General features: G+C 51.3%; 2 protein-coding genes across 2 annotated transcripts in view; both read right to left on the minus strand.

Moving 5' to 3' along the window:
- The window catches only part of LOC108802751 (rab11 family-interacting protein 4-like), a gene marked incomplete at its 3' end in the record, with an annotated part of 17,184 nt that extends 9,967 nt beyond the window's left edge, over positions 1–7,217 (minus strand). Inside the window, exons 1-2 of the mRNA XM_018574603.1 lie at positions 7,184–7,217; positions 792–1,117 (exon numbers count right to left, since the gene is read on the minus strand). Of these exons, the coding sequence (XP_018430105.1) occupies positions 792–1,117; positions 7,184–7,217 (360 nt within the window). The remainder of the gene's footprint in view (positions 1–791; positions 1,118–7,183) is intronic.
- A 262-nt stretch (positions 7,218–7,479) lies between these two features.
- Positions 7,480–13,495, minus strand: part of SCPEP1 (serine carboxypeptidase 1) — a 7,892-nt gene continuing 1,876 nt past the window's right edge. Inside the window, exons 3-13 of the mRNA XM_018574604.1 lie at positions 13,006–13,095; positions 11,802–11,957; positions 11,397–11,471; positions 10,691–10,763; positions 9,632–9,669; positions 9,078–9,206; positions 8,757–8,856; positions 8,563–8,676; positions 8,313–8,450; positions 7,974–8,131; positions 7,480–7,573 (exon numbers count right to left, since the gene is read on the minus strand). Of these exons, the coding sequence (XP_018430106.1) occupies positions 7,508–7,573; positions 7,974–8,131; positions 8,313–8,450; positions 8,563–8,676; positions 8,757–8,856; positions 9,078–9,206; positions 9,632–9,669; positions 10,691–10,763; positions 11,397–11,471; positions 11,802–11,957; positions 13,006–13,095 (1,137 nt within the window). The 3' untranslated portion in view covers positions 7,480–7,507. The remainder of the gene's footprint in view (positions 7,574–7,973; positions 8,132–8,312; positions 8,451–8,562; positions 8,677–8,756; positions 8,857–9,077; positions 9,207–9,631; positions 9,670–10,690; positions 10,764–11,396; positions 11,472–11,801; positions 11,958–13,005; positions 13,096–13,495) is intronic.

Genomic DNA, 13,495 nt, shown 5'->3' on the forward strand with positions numbered 1-13,495 from the left:
GTCATAAGATACAATGTACTGTACACGTCTACGTCATAAGATACAATGTACTGTACATGTCTACGTCATAAGATACAATGTACTGTACACGTCTACGTCATAAGATACAATGTACTGTACAAGTCTACGTCATAACATACAATGTACTGTACACGTCTACGTCATAAGATACAATGTACTGTACACGTCTACGTCATAACATACAATGTACTGTACACGTCTACGTCATTACATACAATGTACTGTACACGTCTACGTCATAACATACAATGTACTGTACACGTCTACGTCATAAGATACAATGTACTGTACACGTCTACGTCATAACATACAATGTACTGTACACGTCTACGTCATAGCATACAATGTACTGTACACGTCTACGTCATAGCATACAATGTACTGCACACGTCTACGTCATAAGATACAATGTACTGTACACGTCTACGTCATAAGATACAATGTACTGTACACGTCTATGTCATTACATACAATGTACTGTACACGTCTACGTCATAAGATACAATGTACTGTACACGTCTACATCATAAGATACAATGTACTGTACACGTCTACGTCATAAGATACAACGTTGCAGAATAATAACCATTGGAGTTACAAGTTACTGTATACTCTACAGATGGCCAAGTCAAGGTTAATAATCCTTTGCCGTGACATTCCAAAGGTGTGCAGGAAATGTAACATATACCATATGAACCTTATATATACATATATATAGATACAATGTATATGTACAGAGAGAGAGAGAGTGCAATGTAGAGGAAGCTCACCTCCTCCCCCTGGATGAACTGCTGGCCCAGGTCTATGAAATCGTCCACCTTGATGAACCCGTCAGCATCCTCGTCACAAACATCAAAGACGTGGCGGAGCCGCTGGACGAAGTGCAGGACATGATGACCTCCCAGATCCTCCACTGTACCCCCTCCTCCCTCCATCAGGGAGACTATAAAGCACTGAGCCCAAATCCTGCCAGCGCCATCTTCACCCTCCTCATCATCATCATCACTGCTGCTGCTGCATCCCTCCACAGGACCACATCTGACATCAGCTGGAGAGAGGAGGGGGGGAGAGGGATGGAGGCTGGGGGAGGACAAAGCTGAGGGATACAAAGGTGGGAGGGAGAAGAGAGCTGGGCATCCGAATGTGACGGATACGGAGAGACAGAATCAGGAAGAAGGGGAGAGAAACACCAGAACCCGGGAAATATGGAGGGACAAAATTAGAAGAAGGGAAGACACAAAAGAATCTGGGACAGAGCCAGAACCTGAGAGAGAGATATATGTGGAGACAGAAGTATGAAGAAGGTGAAGACACACCAGAACCTGAGAGAGAGAGATATGTGGAGACAGAAGTATGAAGGGGAAGACACACCAGAACCTGAGAGAGAGAGAAATGTGGAGACAGAAGTATGAAGAAGGTGAAGACACATCAGAACCTGAGAGAGAGATATATGTGGAGACAGAAGTATGAAGAAGGGGAAGACACATCAGAACCCGAGAGAGAGAGATGTGGAGGCAGAAGTATGAAGAAGGGGAAGACACATCAGAACCCGAGAGAGAGAGATGTGGAGGCAGAAGTATGAAGAAGGGGAAGACACATCAGAACCCGAGAGAGAGAGATGTGGAGGCAGAAGTATGAAGAAGGGGAAGACACATCAGAACCCGAGAGAGAGAGATGTGGAGGCAGAAGTATGAAGAAGGGGAAGACACATCAGAACCCGAGAGAGAGAGATGTGGAGGCAGAAGTATGAAGAAGGGGAAGACACATCAGAACCCGAGAGAGAGAGATGTGGAGGCAGAAGTATGAAGAAGGGGAAGACACATCAGAACCCGAGAGAGAGAGATGTGGAGGCAGAAGTATGAAGAAGGGGAAGACACATCAGAACCCGAGAGAGAGAGATGTGGAGGCAGAAGTATGAAGAAGGGGAAGACACATCAGAACCCGAGAGAGAGAGATGTGGAGGCAGAAGTATGAAGAAGGGGAAGACACATCAGAACCCGAGAGAGAGAGATGTGGAGGCAGAAGTATGAAGAAGGGGAAGACACATCAGAACCCGAGAGAGAGAGATGTGGAGGCAGAAGTATGAAGAAGGGGAAGACACATCAGAACCCGAGAGAGAGAGATGTGGAGGCAGAAGTATGAAGAAGGGGAAGACACATCAGAACCCGAGAGAGAGAGATGTGGAGGCAGAAGTATGAAGAAGGGGAAGACACATCAGAACCCGAGAGAGAGAGATGTGGAGGCAGAAGTATGAAGAAGGGGAAGACACATCAGAACCCGAGAGAGAGAGATGTGGAGGCAGAAGTATGAAGAAGGGGAAGACACATCAGAACCCGAGAGAGAGAGATGTGGAGGCAGAAGTATGAAGAAGGGGAAGACACATCAGAACCCGAGAGAGAGAGATGTGGAGGCAGAAGTATGAAGAAGGGGAAGACACATCAGAACCCGAGAGAGAGAGATGTGGAGGCAGAAGTATGAAGAAGGGGAAGACACATCAGAACCCGAGAGAGAGAGATGTGGAGGCAGAAGTATGAAGAAGGGGAAGACACATCAGAACCCGAGAGAGAGAGATGTGGAGGCAGAAGTATGAAGAAGGGGAAGACACATCAGAACCCGAGAGAGAGAGATGTGGAGGCAGAAGTATGAAGAAGGGGAAGACACATCAGAACCCGAGAGAGAGAGATGTGGAGGCAGAAGTATGAAGAAGGGGAAGACACATCAGAACCCGAGAGAGAGAGATGTGGAGGCAGAAGTATGAAGAAGGGGAAGACACATCAGAACCCGAGAGAGAGAGATGTGGAGGCAGAAGTATGAAGAAGGGGAAGACACATCAGAACCCGAGAGAGAGAGATGTGGAGGCAGAAGTATGAAGAAGGGGAAGACACATCAGAACCCGAGAGAGAGAGATGTGGAGGCAGAAGTATGAAGAAGGGGAAGACACATCAGAACCCGAGAGAGAGAGATGTGGAGGCAGAAGTATGAAGAAGGGGAAGACACATCAGAACCCGAGAGAGAGAGATGTGGAGGCAGAAGTATGAAGAAGGGGAAGACACATCAGAACCCGAGAGAGAGAGATGTGGAGGCAGAAGTATGAAGAAGGGGAAGACACATCAGAACCCGAGAGAGAGAGATGTGGAGGCAGAAGTATGAAGAAGGGGAAGACACATCAGAACCCGAGAGAGAGAGATGTGGAGGCAGAAGTATGAAGAAGGGGAAGACACATCAGAACCCGAGAGAGAGAGATGTGGAGGCAGAAGTATGAAGAAGGGGAAGACACATCAGAACCCGAGAGAGAGAGATGTGGAGGCAGAAGTATGAAGAAGGGGAAGACACATCAGAACCCGAGAGAGAGAGATGTGGAGGCAGAAGTATGAAGAAGGGGAAGACACATCAGAACCCGAGAGAGAGAGATGTGGAGGCAGAAGTATGAAGAAGGGGAAGACACATCAGAACCCGAGAGAGAGAGATGTGGAGGCAGAAGTATGAAGAAGGGGAAGACACATCAGAACCCGAGAGAGAGAGATGTGGAGGCAGAAGTATGAAGAAGGGGAAGACACATCAGAACCCGAGAGAGAGAGATGTGGAGGCAGAAGTATGAAGAAGGGGAAGACACATCAGAACCCGAGAGAGAGAGATGTGGAGGCAGAAGTATGAAGAAGGGGAAGACACATCAGAACCCGAGAGAGAGAGATGTGGAGGCAGAAGTATGAAGAAGGGGAAGACACATCAGAACCCGAGAGAGAGAGATGTGGAGGCAGAAGTATGAAGAAGGGGAAGACACATCAGAACCCGAGAGAGAGAGATGTGGAGGCAGAAGTATGAAGAAGGGGAAGACACATCAGAACCCGAGAGAGAGAGATGTGGAGGCAGAAGTATGAAGAAGGGGAAGACACATCAGAACCCGAGAGAGAGAGATGTGGAGGCAGAAGTATGAAGAAGGGGAAGACACATCAGAACCCGAGAGAGAGAGATGTGGAGGCAGAAGTATGAAGAAGGGGAAGACACATCAGAACCCGAGAGAGAGAGATGTGGAGGCAGAAGTATGAAGAAGGGGAAGACACATCAGAACCCGAGAGAGAGAGATGTGGAGGCAGAAGTATGAAGAAGGGGAAGACACATCAGAACCCGAGAGAGAGAGATGTGGAGGCAGAAGTATGAAGAAGGGGAAGACACATCAGAACCCGAGAGAGAGAGATGTGGAGGCAGAAGTATGAAGAAGGGGAAGACACATCAGAACCCGAGAGAGAGAGATGTGGAGGCAGAAGTATGAAGAAGGGGAAGACACATCAGAACCCGAGAGAGAGAGATGTGGAGGCAGAAGTATGAAGAAGGGGAAGACACATCAGAACCCGAGAGAGAGAGATGTGGAGGCAGAAGTATGAAGAAGGGGAAGACACATCAGAACCCGAGAGAGAGAGATGTGGAGGCAGAAGTATGAAGAAGGGGAAGACACATCAGAACCCGAGAGAGAGAGATGTGGAGGCAGAAGTATGAAGAAGGGGAAGACACATCAGAACCCGAGAGAGAGAGATGTGGAGGCAGAAGTATGAAGAAGGGGAAGACACATCAGAACCCGAGAGAGAGAGATGTGGAGGCAGAAGTATGAAGAAGGGGAAGACACATCAGAACCCGAGAGAGAGAGATGTGGAGGCAGAAGTATGAAGAAGGGGAAGACACATCAGAACCCGAGAGAGAGAGATGTGGAGGCAGAAGTATGAAGAAGGGGAAGACACATCAGAACCTGAGAGAGAGAGATATGTGGAGACAGAAGTATGAAGAAGGTGAAGACACACCAGAACCCGAGAGAGATGTGGAGACAGAAGTATGAAAAAGGGGAAGACACATCAGAACCTGAGAGAGAGAGATATGTGGAGACAGAAGTATGAAGAAGGTGAAGACACACCAGAACCTGAGAGAGAGAGATATGTGGAGATAGAATTAGGAAGAATGTGAAGATACATCAGAACCTGAGAGAGAGATATATGTGGAGACAGAATTAGGAAGAAGGGGAAGACACACCAGAACCCGAGAGATACATATGTGGAGACAGAAGTATGAAGAAGGGGAAGACACCTCAGAACCTGAGAGAGAGAGAGATATGTGGAGACAGAATTAGGAAGAAGGGGAAGACACACCAGAACCCGATAGAGAGAGATATGTGGAGACAGAAGTATGAAGAAGGGGAAGACACATCAGAACCTGAGAGAGAGATATGTGGAGACAGAATTAGGAAGAATGTGAAGATACATCAGAACCTGAGAGAGAGAGATATATGGAGACAGAATTAGGAAGAATGTGAAGATACATCAGAACCCGAGAGAGAGAGAGAGAGAGAGAGATATGTGGAGACAGAAGTGTGAAGAAGGGGAAGACACATCAGAACCTGAGAGAGATATATGTGGAAACAGAAGTATGAAGAAGGGGAAGACACATCAGAACCCGAGAGAGAGAGATATGTGGAGACAGAAGTATGAAGAAGGGGAAGACACATCAGAACCCGAGAGAGAGATATGTGGAGACAGAAGTATGAAGAAGGTGAAGACACATCAGAACCCGAGAGAGAGAGATATGTGGAGACAGAAGTATGAAGAAGGTGAAGACACATCAGAACCTGAGAGAGAGATATATGTGGAGACAGAAGTATGAAGAAGGTGAAGACACATCAGAACCTGAGAAAGAGAGATATATGTGGAGACAGAATTGGGATGGCACCAGAAAAAGTCACCAGAAATTGGGATGGATGGACCAGGACACAAGTCAGGAAGGTGAAGGACTAGTTTACAAAGCTCAGAGTGACTTAGGAGGACGATTCCGGCAATGTCGTTTGCGGTCAAGTTTGCGGTCTGATGCGAAATGACTTTCCAGCCCAAGTTTTCTGCCCCCCAAACCCGGCGCTACAAATATTCCCAATGAAAGTCGTCTTCATAAAGTGATTTTTGCTTTCAGCAATATACATGGGTGCGGAGGGAAGGGGAACCCAGGGCCAGACCAGGTGGACGGGTCTTCTCCAGAGGGATGTTCTGACACAATCCTAGTGATATATAGGACAGGAGAAGCCATACAACACAGGTGACAGCAGGAACATCATATTGCCGGAGGGATCATACTCCTCTGATACACTCCACCACTGCTCCCCGGCTCCCGGATTTCTCATCTCAGTTGCTAAGAAACAAAAGATCAGCTTCTCATATCAGAGAGAGAGACAGAGCGCAGCCACCACTCTGCACAATGTCACATCTCATATCACAGAACATGCGTTGTTTGACCAATCCCTGCCCACGTCCAGAGGTGGGAGCAGTCATTATTTCTGCATCACCTCACTTGGCACAAGACCTGACTTTAAGGCAGACCAAAGTTTTTTCACCCATAGCAACTAGATCTCAGCTTCCTGTAGTCAACAGAAGGAAAGTGTATGGCTTGTCTGGAGAGAATGATGGAGGAAGGAGCAGAGTCCTCCAGCAGAGCAGAGTATATCAGGAGAGGAGAGTTATAGAGGAAGGAGCAGAGTCCTCCAGCAGAGCAGAGTATTCCAGGAGAGGAGAGTTATAGAGGAAGGAGCAGAGTCCTCCAGCAGAGCAGAGTATTCCAGGAGAGGAGAGTTATAGAGGAAGGAGCAGAGTCCTCCAGCAGAGCAGAGTATTCCAGGAGAGGAGAGTTATAGAGGAAGGAGCAGAGTCCTCCAGCAGAGCAGAGTATTCCAGGAGAGGAGAGTTATAGAGGAAGGAGCAGAGTCCTCCAGCAGAGCAGAGTATTCCAGGAGAGGAGAGTTATAGAGGAAGGAGCAGAGTCCTCCAGCAGAGCAGAGTATTCCAGGAGAGGAGAGTTATAGAGGAAGGAGCAGAGTCCTCCAGCAGAGCAGAGTATTCCAGGAGAGGAGAGTTATAGAGGAAGGAGCAGAGTCCTCCAGCAGAGCAGAGTATTCCAGGAGAGGAGAGTTATAGAGGAAGGAGCAGAGTCCTCCAGCAGAGCAGAGTATTCCAGGAGAGGAGAGTTATAGAGGAAGGAGCAGAGTCCTCCAGCAGAGTATATCAGGAGAGGAGAGTTATAGAGGAAGGAGCAGAGTCCTCCAGCAGAGCAGAGTATATCAGGAGAGGAGAGTTATAGAGGAAGGAGCAGAGTATTTCGGGAGTGCAGAGTCAGCGATGGTCCTCCCGATACACACATAAGTGATACGAGGGCCTATCCTCGTGCGTCATGACCGGTGTAACATTGAAGACAAGGACACACAATGATTTTTTTTAGCGTTTAATATAAAAAAAGTGACAACACGACATTTACATCTGTTCAATCAGAGTAAGAAGCAGGTCGGAGGTCAGACTTGTCAGGAGGAAGCTGCGATGTGATATGTATAGAAGTGCGATAGCGGAGAGACAATCACAGGTTTATTCAGTGCCGATCCACAGCAAAGCATTCTGGAACCCGTATGAAGGTAGCAGAGCGGCCATTTTGTTCCCCGTAGCCAGGATCCTGCTGGCTCCTCGTGCGGTTACTTCTCCTGCTTTGTGATCATGCGCAGCACTTTCAGCGATGTTTCTGGCTGGTCAGACGGCACCTACCAGAAGAAGACAAGAGGCAGACATCAGGAAAGGGGCGGACAGCCCAGCATAGCCTACGGCTGGAATTCTAACACTCATCACAAGGTCCTCCTAGCTCATTTTAAATTAAACCTGTGCTGCAGTAAACGTTCCTTCCCATGGTGGCGGGGCAATCTGGGGGCATGGCTCCATCCCAACAGGGAGGATAAAAGCTGCTCATTGGCTGTTCCACAAACTCCCTCAGCAGAGTCCATGTAACCGATGAGGGATCGGTTATCTCAGTTCACTAGAACACCCCTGTCACCAGAGTTCTGGGGTGACCAATGACCTAAACATGTAATGGTGACCATGTATGAACAGGCCCTACTCCTGAGGAGGAGGAAACTCCACACGTGAATGAAATACAGGTCCTCTTACCATGTGTCCTGCTTTTAAAATCCAGTAGAAGCCGAAGTTCTCCCAGGTTTTGTAGAAAGCCGCCGTTTCTGTGGACTGCAGGTGCAGTGGTGTCCAGCGCAGGCTCTTGAACTGGTCCAGCTTCTTCCACTTTAGCTGCTTGACCCACCCCTCCTGACCTGGAAGTAAAGACAAGGTGATCACTGCACCTAAAACAATACCAGTCATGTGGAAAAGACGACTGGCTGGCTGGTTGGATGGACAACCCACCCAGAGCCTGCTGGGCATCGAGATGTCATTTTGGTGAGCCAATGAAGGATAGATGGAGAAAGATTTCCCGCTGCATCCTGTTCCACTTACCAACAGTGTCCACTATGAGGTCCAGCTGTCCATTATACACGGTGACATTGATCCCCGCACACAGGAGCTCATCCACAACGCTCACCACTGGCCTCATAAAATCTCCCGCCATGCTGGTGAAGACCTCTGCGGACTGGCCTAGAGGATGAAGAGAACATGAGGTTACATGTGCAGCACGAGAACTGCCACAGCACCCCCAGGCCAGGCACTCGCCTCCCCGGGCACTCGCCACCCCGGGCCAGGCACTCACCTCCCCATGTGACAGAATCTGGAATGATTTTCAGCTTGGCTCTGATTGGTCCATTCATCAGTTCAGACAGGCCATCCGTCTGCAGAGGCAGGATATGCCGCCGGTAGAGACTCCCTGTAGAAGGAGGAGGATGAATAGGTGAAGCGATGACCTCCTGCAGCAAGGCATGCTGGGTAACGGAGACAAGCACTCACCAAGAGCTGGATTATGGAACTTCAGGTTGCTCTTCACATGATTTCCTGACATCAGAGAATCTTTGGTCAGAATATTGTAGAAGTTCACTCCGTCTGTATTCTGCAAATACAAAATGACAGCGAGACTCGCTCAGACCAAACCCATTTCTGCTTTTACTACTGGCCCAGCGGTGCAGAAAAATGTCACTTAACATCTCTGTCTCAGCGTGTGACCTCAAGAGCTGCCAAGAATCAGTTAGAGGAGTCACCGCGAATAACTGGAACGTACAGAATGCAGCGGCGCCCCCGGTGGACAGCTCTGGTACAGCAGCCAATTCTCACCTCTTCTATGACATCTTCCGCCATGGACCAAAGTTCTGTCGCCTTTTCATACTGTTCTTTATTGAGGGCATCCTGGACCGAGTCTGCCGCTTTCTGAACCGCTTTCAGACCATTCTCATCCAGCAGAGACTGCAACAGAGGAGCGGATTGTTACCAACTCTGGATCTTTGCATATATCGCCTTCATATACCAAGGTGCTCTACAGTAATGATTACAACACGGAACCCAACAAGAGACTTTCAACTGGCAAACAGGTCAAAAAGACATCCCTCTGCTACCCCAGAGATCCCTCCGTCATCATCTTCCTGGCCATCCTTCACCTGCAGGCACTTCAGGGGGATAAGAGACCATCTGCCGAAAACTTCCAAGCAGACCAGCAGCATTTGCCTGTCAGGAAGCTGTTTGGATGTATACAGAAGATTTAGGTGCCCCATAGATGGTCCGAACATATCCAGCCATCTATGGGGCACCTATCTAGGGGCCACTGTGCTTCCAAAATGGACAATCTAAGAAGACAAGTCTAGAACCATAAATACTCACAAAGTTATACTTACAATACTGTAGAGATACGGCCCCCAGCTTACCACCGAATCTAACAACACAGAAAAACACCAGACCAGTTAGTAGGACGACTCCCCACAGCACAGCGTACAACCCTCCCTCACAGATGATGGTGTGTCTGGGCACGCTGGCCGGGAAAGAGCGGCGCCTGGGCACGCTGGCCGGGAAAGAGCGGCGCCTGGGCACGCTGGATGGGACGGAGCTGCGCCTGGGCACGCTGGATGGGAAGCTAGCTGGGACGGAGCTGCGCCTGGGCACGCTAGCTGGGACGGAGCTGCGCCTGGGCACGCTAGCTGGGACGGAGCTGCGCCTGGGCACGCTAGCTGGGACGGAGCTGCGCCTGGGCACGCTAGCTGGGACGGAGCTGCGCCTGGGCACGCTAGCTGGGACGGAGCTGCGCCTGGGCACGCTAGCTGGGACGGAGCTGCGCCTGGGCACGCTAGCTGGGACGGAGCTGCGCCTGGGCACGCTAGCTGGGACGGAGCTGCGCCTGGGCACGCTAGCTGGGACGGAGCTGCGCCTGGGCACGCTAGCTGGGACGGAGCTGCGCCTGGGCACGCTAGCTGGGACGGAGCTGCGCCTGGGCACGCTAGCTGGGACGGAGCTGCGCCTGGGCACGCTAGCTGGGACGGAGCTGCGCCTGGGCACGCTAGCTGGGACGGAGCTGCGCCTGGGCACGCTGGCTGGGACGGAGCGGCGCCTGGGCACGCTGGCCGGGACGGAGCGGCGCCTGGGCATGCTTGCCACAATGGAACAGAGCCTGGGCACGCTGGCTGGGACAGAGCGGTGCCTGGGCGGGATGGAGCGGTGCCTGGGCGGGATGGAGCGGTGCCTGGGTCGGTCCCTCATTAGATATCTGCCTGCGTCTGTTAAACTGGCCACACATGTTCCGTTCCAATCTGCTTATACAATCTCCTTCAGATTCACCAACAGCTGTGTGTTGTGAGAGAAAGCCTGACAGGATGCATGGGGATTGGGGAGCCGCAGTCCCTCGTATTATAGAGCTGGTGGCTGATTTTATAAATATTTTATGGTATCCGGACTCTACTCACCAATGGGGGAGATCCAGGAGTCTCCAAGAGCCACTCCTCCGAAATTACACTTAATGTCGCCCACCAGGACGGCCTGCGGGGAAAGACAATGAGCAGTAAGATAGCAGATTCCCAGAGGGAGGTAGGACGAGCGCGAGGAAGGGAGGAAGGAAGAAAGGGCGCGAGGGAGGGAGGAAGAAAGGGCGCGAGGGAGGGAGGAAGAAAGGGCGCGAGGGAGGAAGGAAGAGCACGAGGGAGGAAGGAAGAAAGGGTGCGAGGGAGGAAGGAAGAGAGCGAGGGAGGAAGAAAGAAAGTGCGCGAGGGAGGAAGAAAGTGCGCGAGGGAGGAAGGAAGAGCGCGAGGGAGGAAGGAAGAGCGCGAGGGAGGAAGGAAGAGCGCGAGGGAGGAAGGAAGAGCGCGAGGGAGGGGACACTTGGAGACAGTTGTCACAGACATAAAGCGGGGACAGTATCTAGGATGGAGCAGAGGTGGGCGGAGCTCTATTGGTCGTACATTGAGCTGAATTGTTTTCAGTCCACATACAATGACGCGGCCTCTTCTCCAGCACAGGGGGACATTCTATTATCACTTTACTAGCTTTGTACAACCAGAGGAACCGACCACATCAACTCTGAACTGGAGTCTGAATGTTTCTTGAAGATAAAACGAAGGCCGGAATTCGGGGGGTCGTCTCCCTTCCAGAGCCAGATCAGGTGACCAGTCTTACCTTGTGTAGTGCCAGGGAGATCGCTGCCGCCATCTTGCCTCCGTAGGACTCTGAGAAGATGTAGAAGGGGATGGTCTGTGGGGATAAATCACACCGTTCACAGAGATGGTCACAGGAGACACCCCAAGTCATAATGTACACCACCCCACGGGCCGCCCATCACCCTCCCAGGAAGAAGGGGACCCCGGAGAAAGGACCGGCCCATATACAGGAGAACCTCCATCTGCACGTCACTTGCCTCATGTTGTCATGGTGAAGTAACAGTCCTCCCAACCATAAAATGTCAGCCACATCAGGTGAGAATCTGTCAGCCGCCTTCACAGCAGAAAACCCATCATATTGTACTGCGACTATAACAATGTAACCCAGTGCCAGGAACACGGCATTTCCCATCACCAACATCACCTGGAATTCCGGCTTGGAGAGAAATAATTCTTTCAGAAGGACCAGCATGTCCCCAGAGACGGCGTCCACGTCCTTGGCAAACGCTCCGCCATCCGTCGTGTAGCTGTATCCAGTGCCCACAGGATTGTCCACAAACAGCAGACTGGCAACCTGCACCTGAGGGAACAGAAACATGGCAACCTATACTAGGGTAGGGGGAGGAGTCATGAGGATAGGGACCTGTACCTGAGGGAACAGAAACATGGCAACCTATACTAGGGTAGGGGGAGGAGTCATGAGGATAGGGACCTGTACCTGAGGGAACAGAAACAGGGCAACCTATACCAGGGTAGGGGGAGGAGTCAAGGGGATGGCAACCTGCACCTGAGGGAACAGAAACAGGGCAACCTATACTAGGGTAGGGGGAGGAGTCACGAGGATGGGGACCTGTACCTGAAGGAACAGAAACAGGGCAACCTATACTAGGGTAGGGGGAGGAGTCACGAGGATGGGGACCTGTACCTGAAGGAACAGAAACAGGGCAACCTATACTAGGGTAGGGGGAGGAGTCACGAGGATGGGGACCTGTACCTGAAGGAACAGAAACAGGGCAACCTATACTAGGGTAGGGGGAGGAGTCACGAGGATGGGGACCTGTACCTGAAGGAACAGAAACAGGGCAACCTATACTAGGGTAGGGGGAGGAGTCACGAGGATGGGGACCTGTACCTGAAGGAACAGAAACAGGGCAACCTATACTAGGGTAGGGGGAGGAGTCACGAGGATGGGGACCTGTACCTGAAGGAACAGAAACAGGGCAACCTATACTAGGGTAGGGGGAGGAGTCACGAGGATGGGGACCTGTACCTGAAGGAACAGAAACAGGGCAACCTATACTAGGGTAGGGGGAGGAGTCAAGGGGATGGCAACCTGCACCTGAGGGAACAGAAACAGGGCAACCTATACTAGGGTAGGGGGAGGAGTCATGAGGATAGGGACCTGTACCTGAGGGAACAGAAACATGGCAACCTATACTAGGGTAGGGGGAGGAGTCATGAGGATGGGGACCTGTACCTGAGGGAGCAGAAACAGGGCAACCTATACCAGGGTAGGGGGAGGAGTCATGAGGATGGGGACCTGTACCTGAGGGAATATTGTGGGAAAAGGGGAGGGGTCATGAGGATAGGGAGCTATAGCTTGAAGAAGGTTCCAGGGGGTGACGTACCCAGCTGCTGTTTCGTGGGTTCAGATTGGTATCGAGGGGTCCAATCTCTCCAAAATTACCAAATCCACAACCAGAGGCTCCAGGGCCACCCTGAGAGATGAATGGAGAGCAGTTACCTGACTGGATGGGGAGAGCAAAGAGGATGGAGAAGGAGGACAGACATGGGACACCCAGAGGGGGACAGACATGGGACACCCAGAGGGGGACAGACATGGGACACCCAGAGGGGGACAGACATGGGACAGACATGGGACACCCAGAGGGGGACAGACATGGGACAGACATGGGACACCCAGAGGGGGACAGACTTGGGACACCCAGAGGGGGACAGACATGGGACACCCAGAGGGGGACAGACATGGGACACCCAGAGGGGGACAGACATGGGACACCCAGAGGGGGACAGACATGGGACACCCAGAGGGGGACAGACATGGGACACCCAGAGGGGGACAGACATGGGACACCCAGAGGGGGACAGACATGGGAC

The sequence above is a fragment of the Nanorana parkeri genome, unplaced genomic scaffold (assembly GCF_000935625.1).
Source record: "Nanorana parkeri isolate BGI_ZX_2015 unplaced genomic scaffold, ASM93562v1 scaffold3085, whole genome shotgun sequence".
In the NCBI taxonomy this organism is placed as follows: Eukaryota; Metazoa; Chordata; class Amphibia; order Anura; family Dicroglossidae; genus Nanorana; species Nanorana parkeri.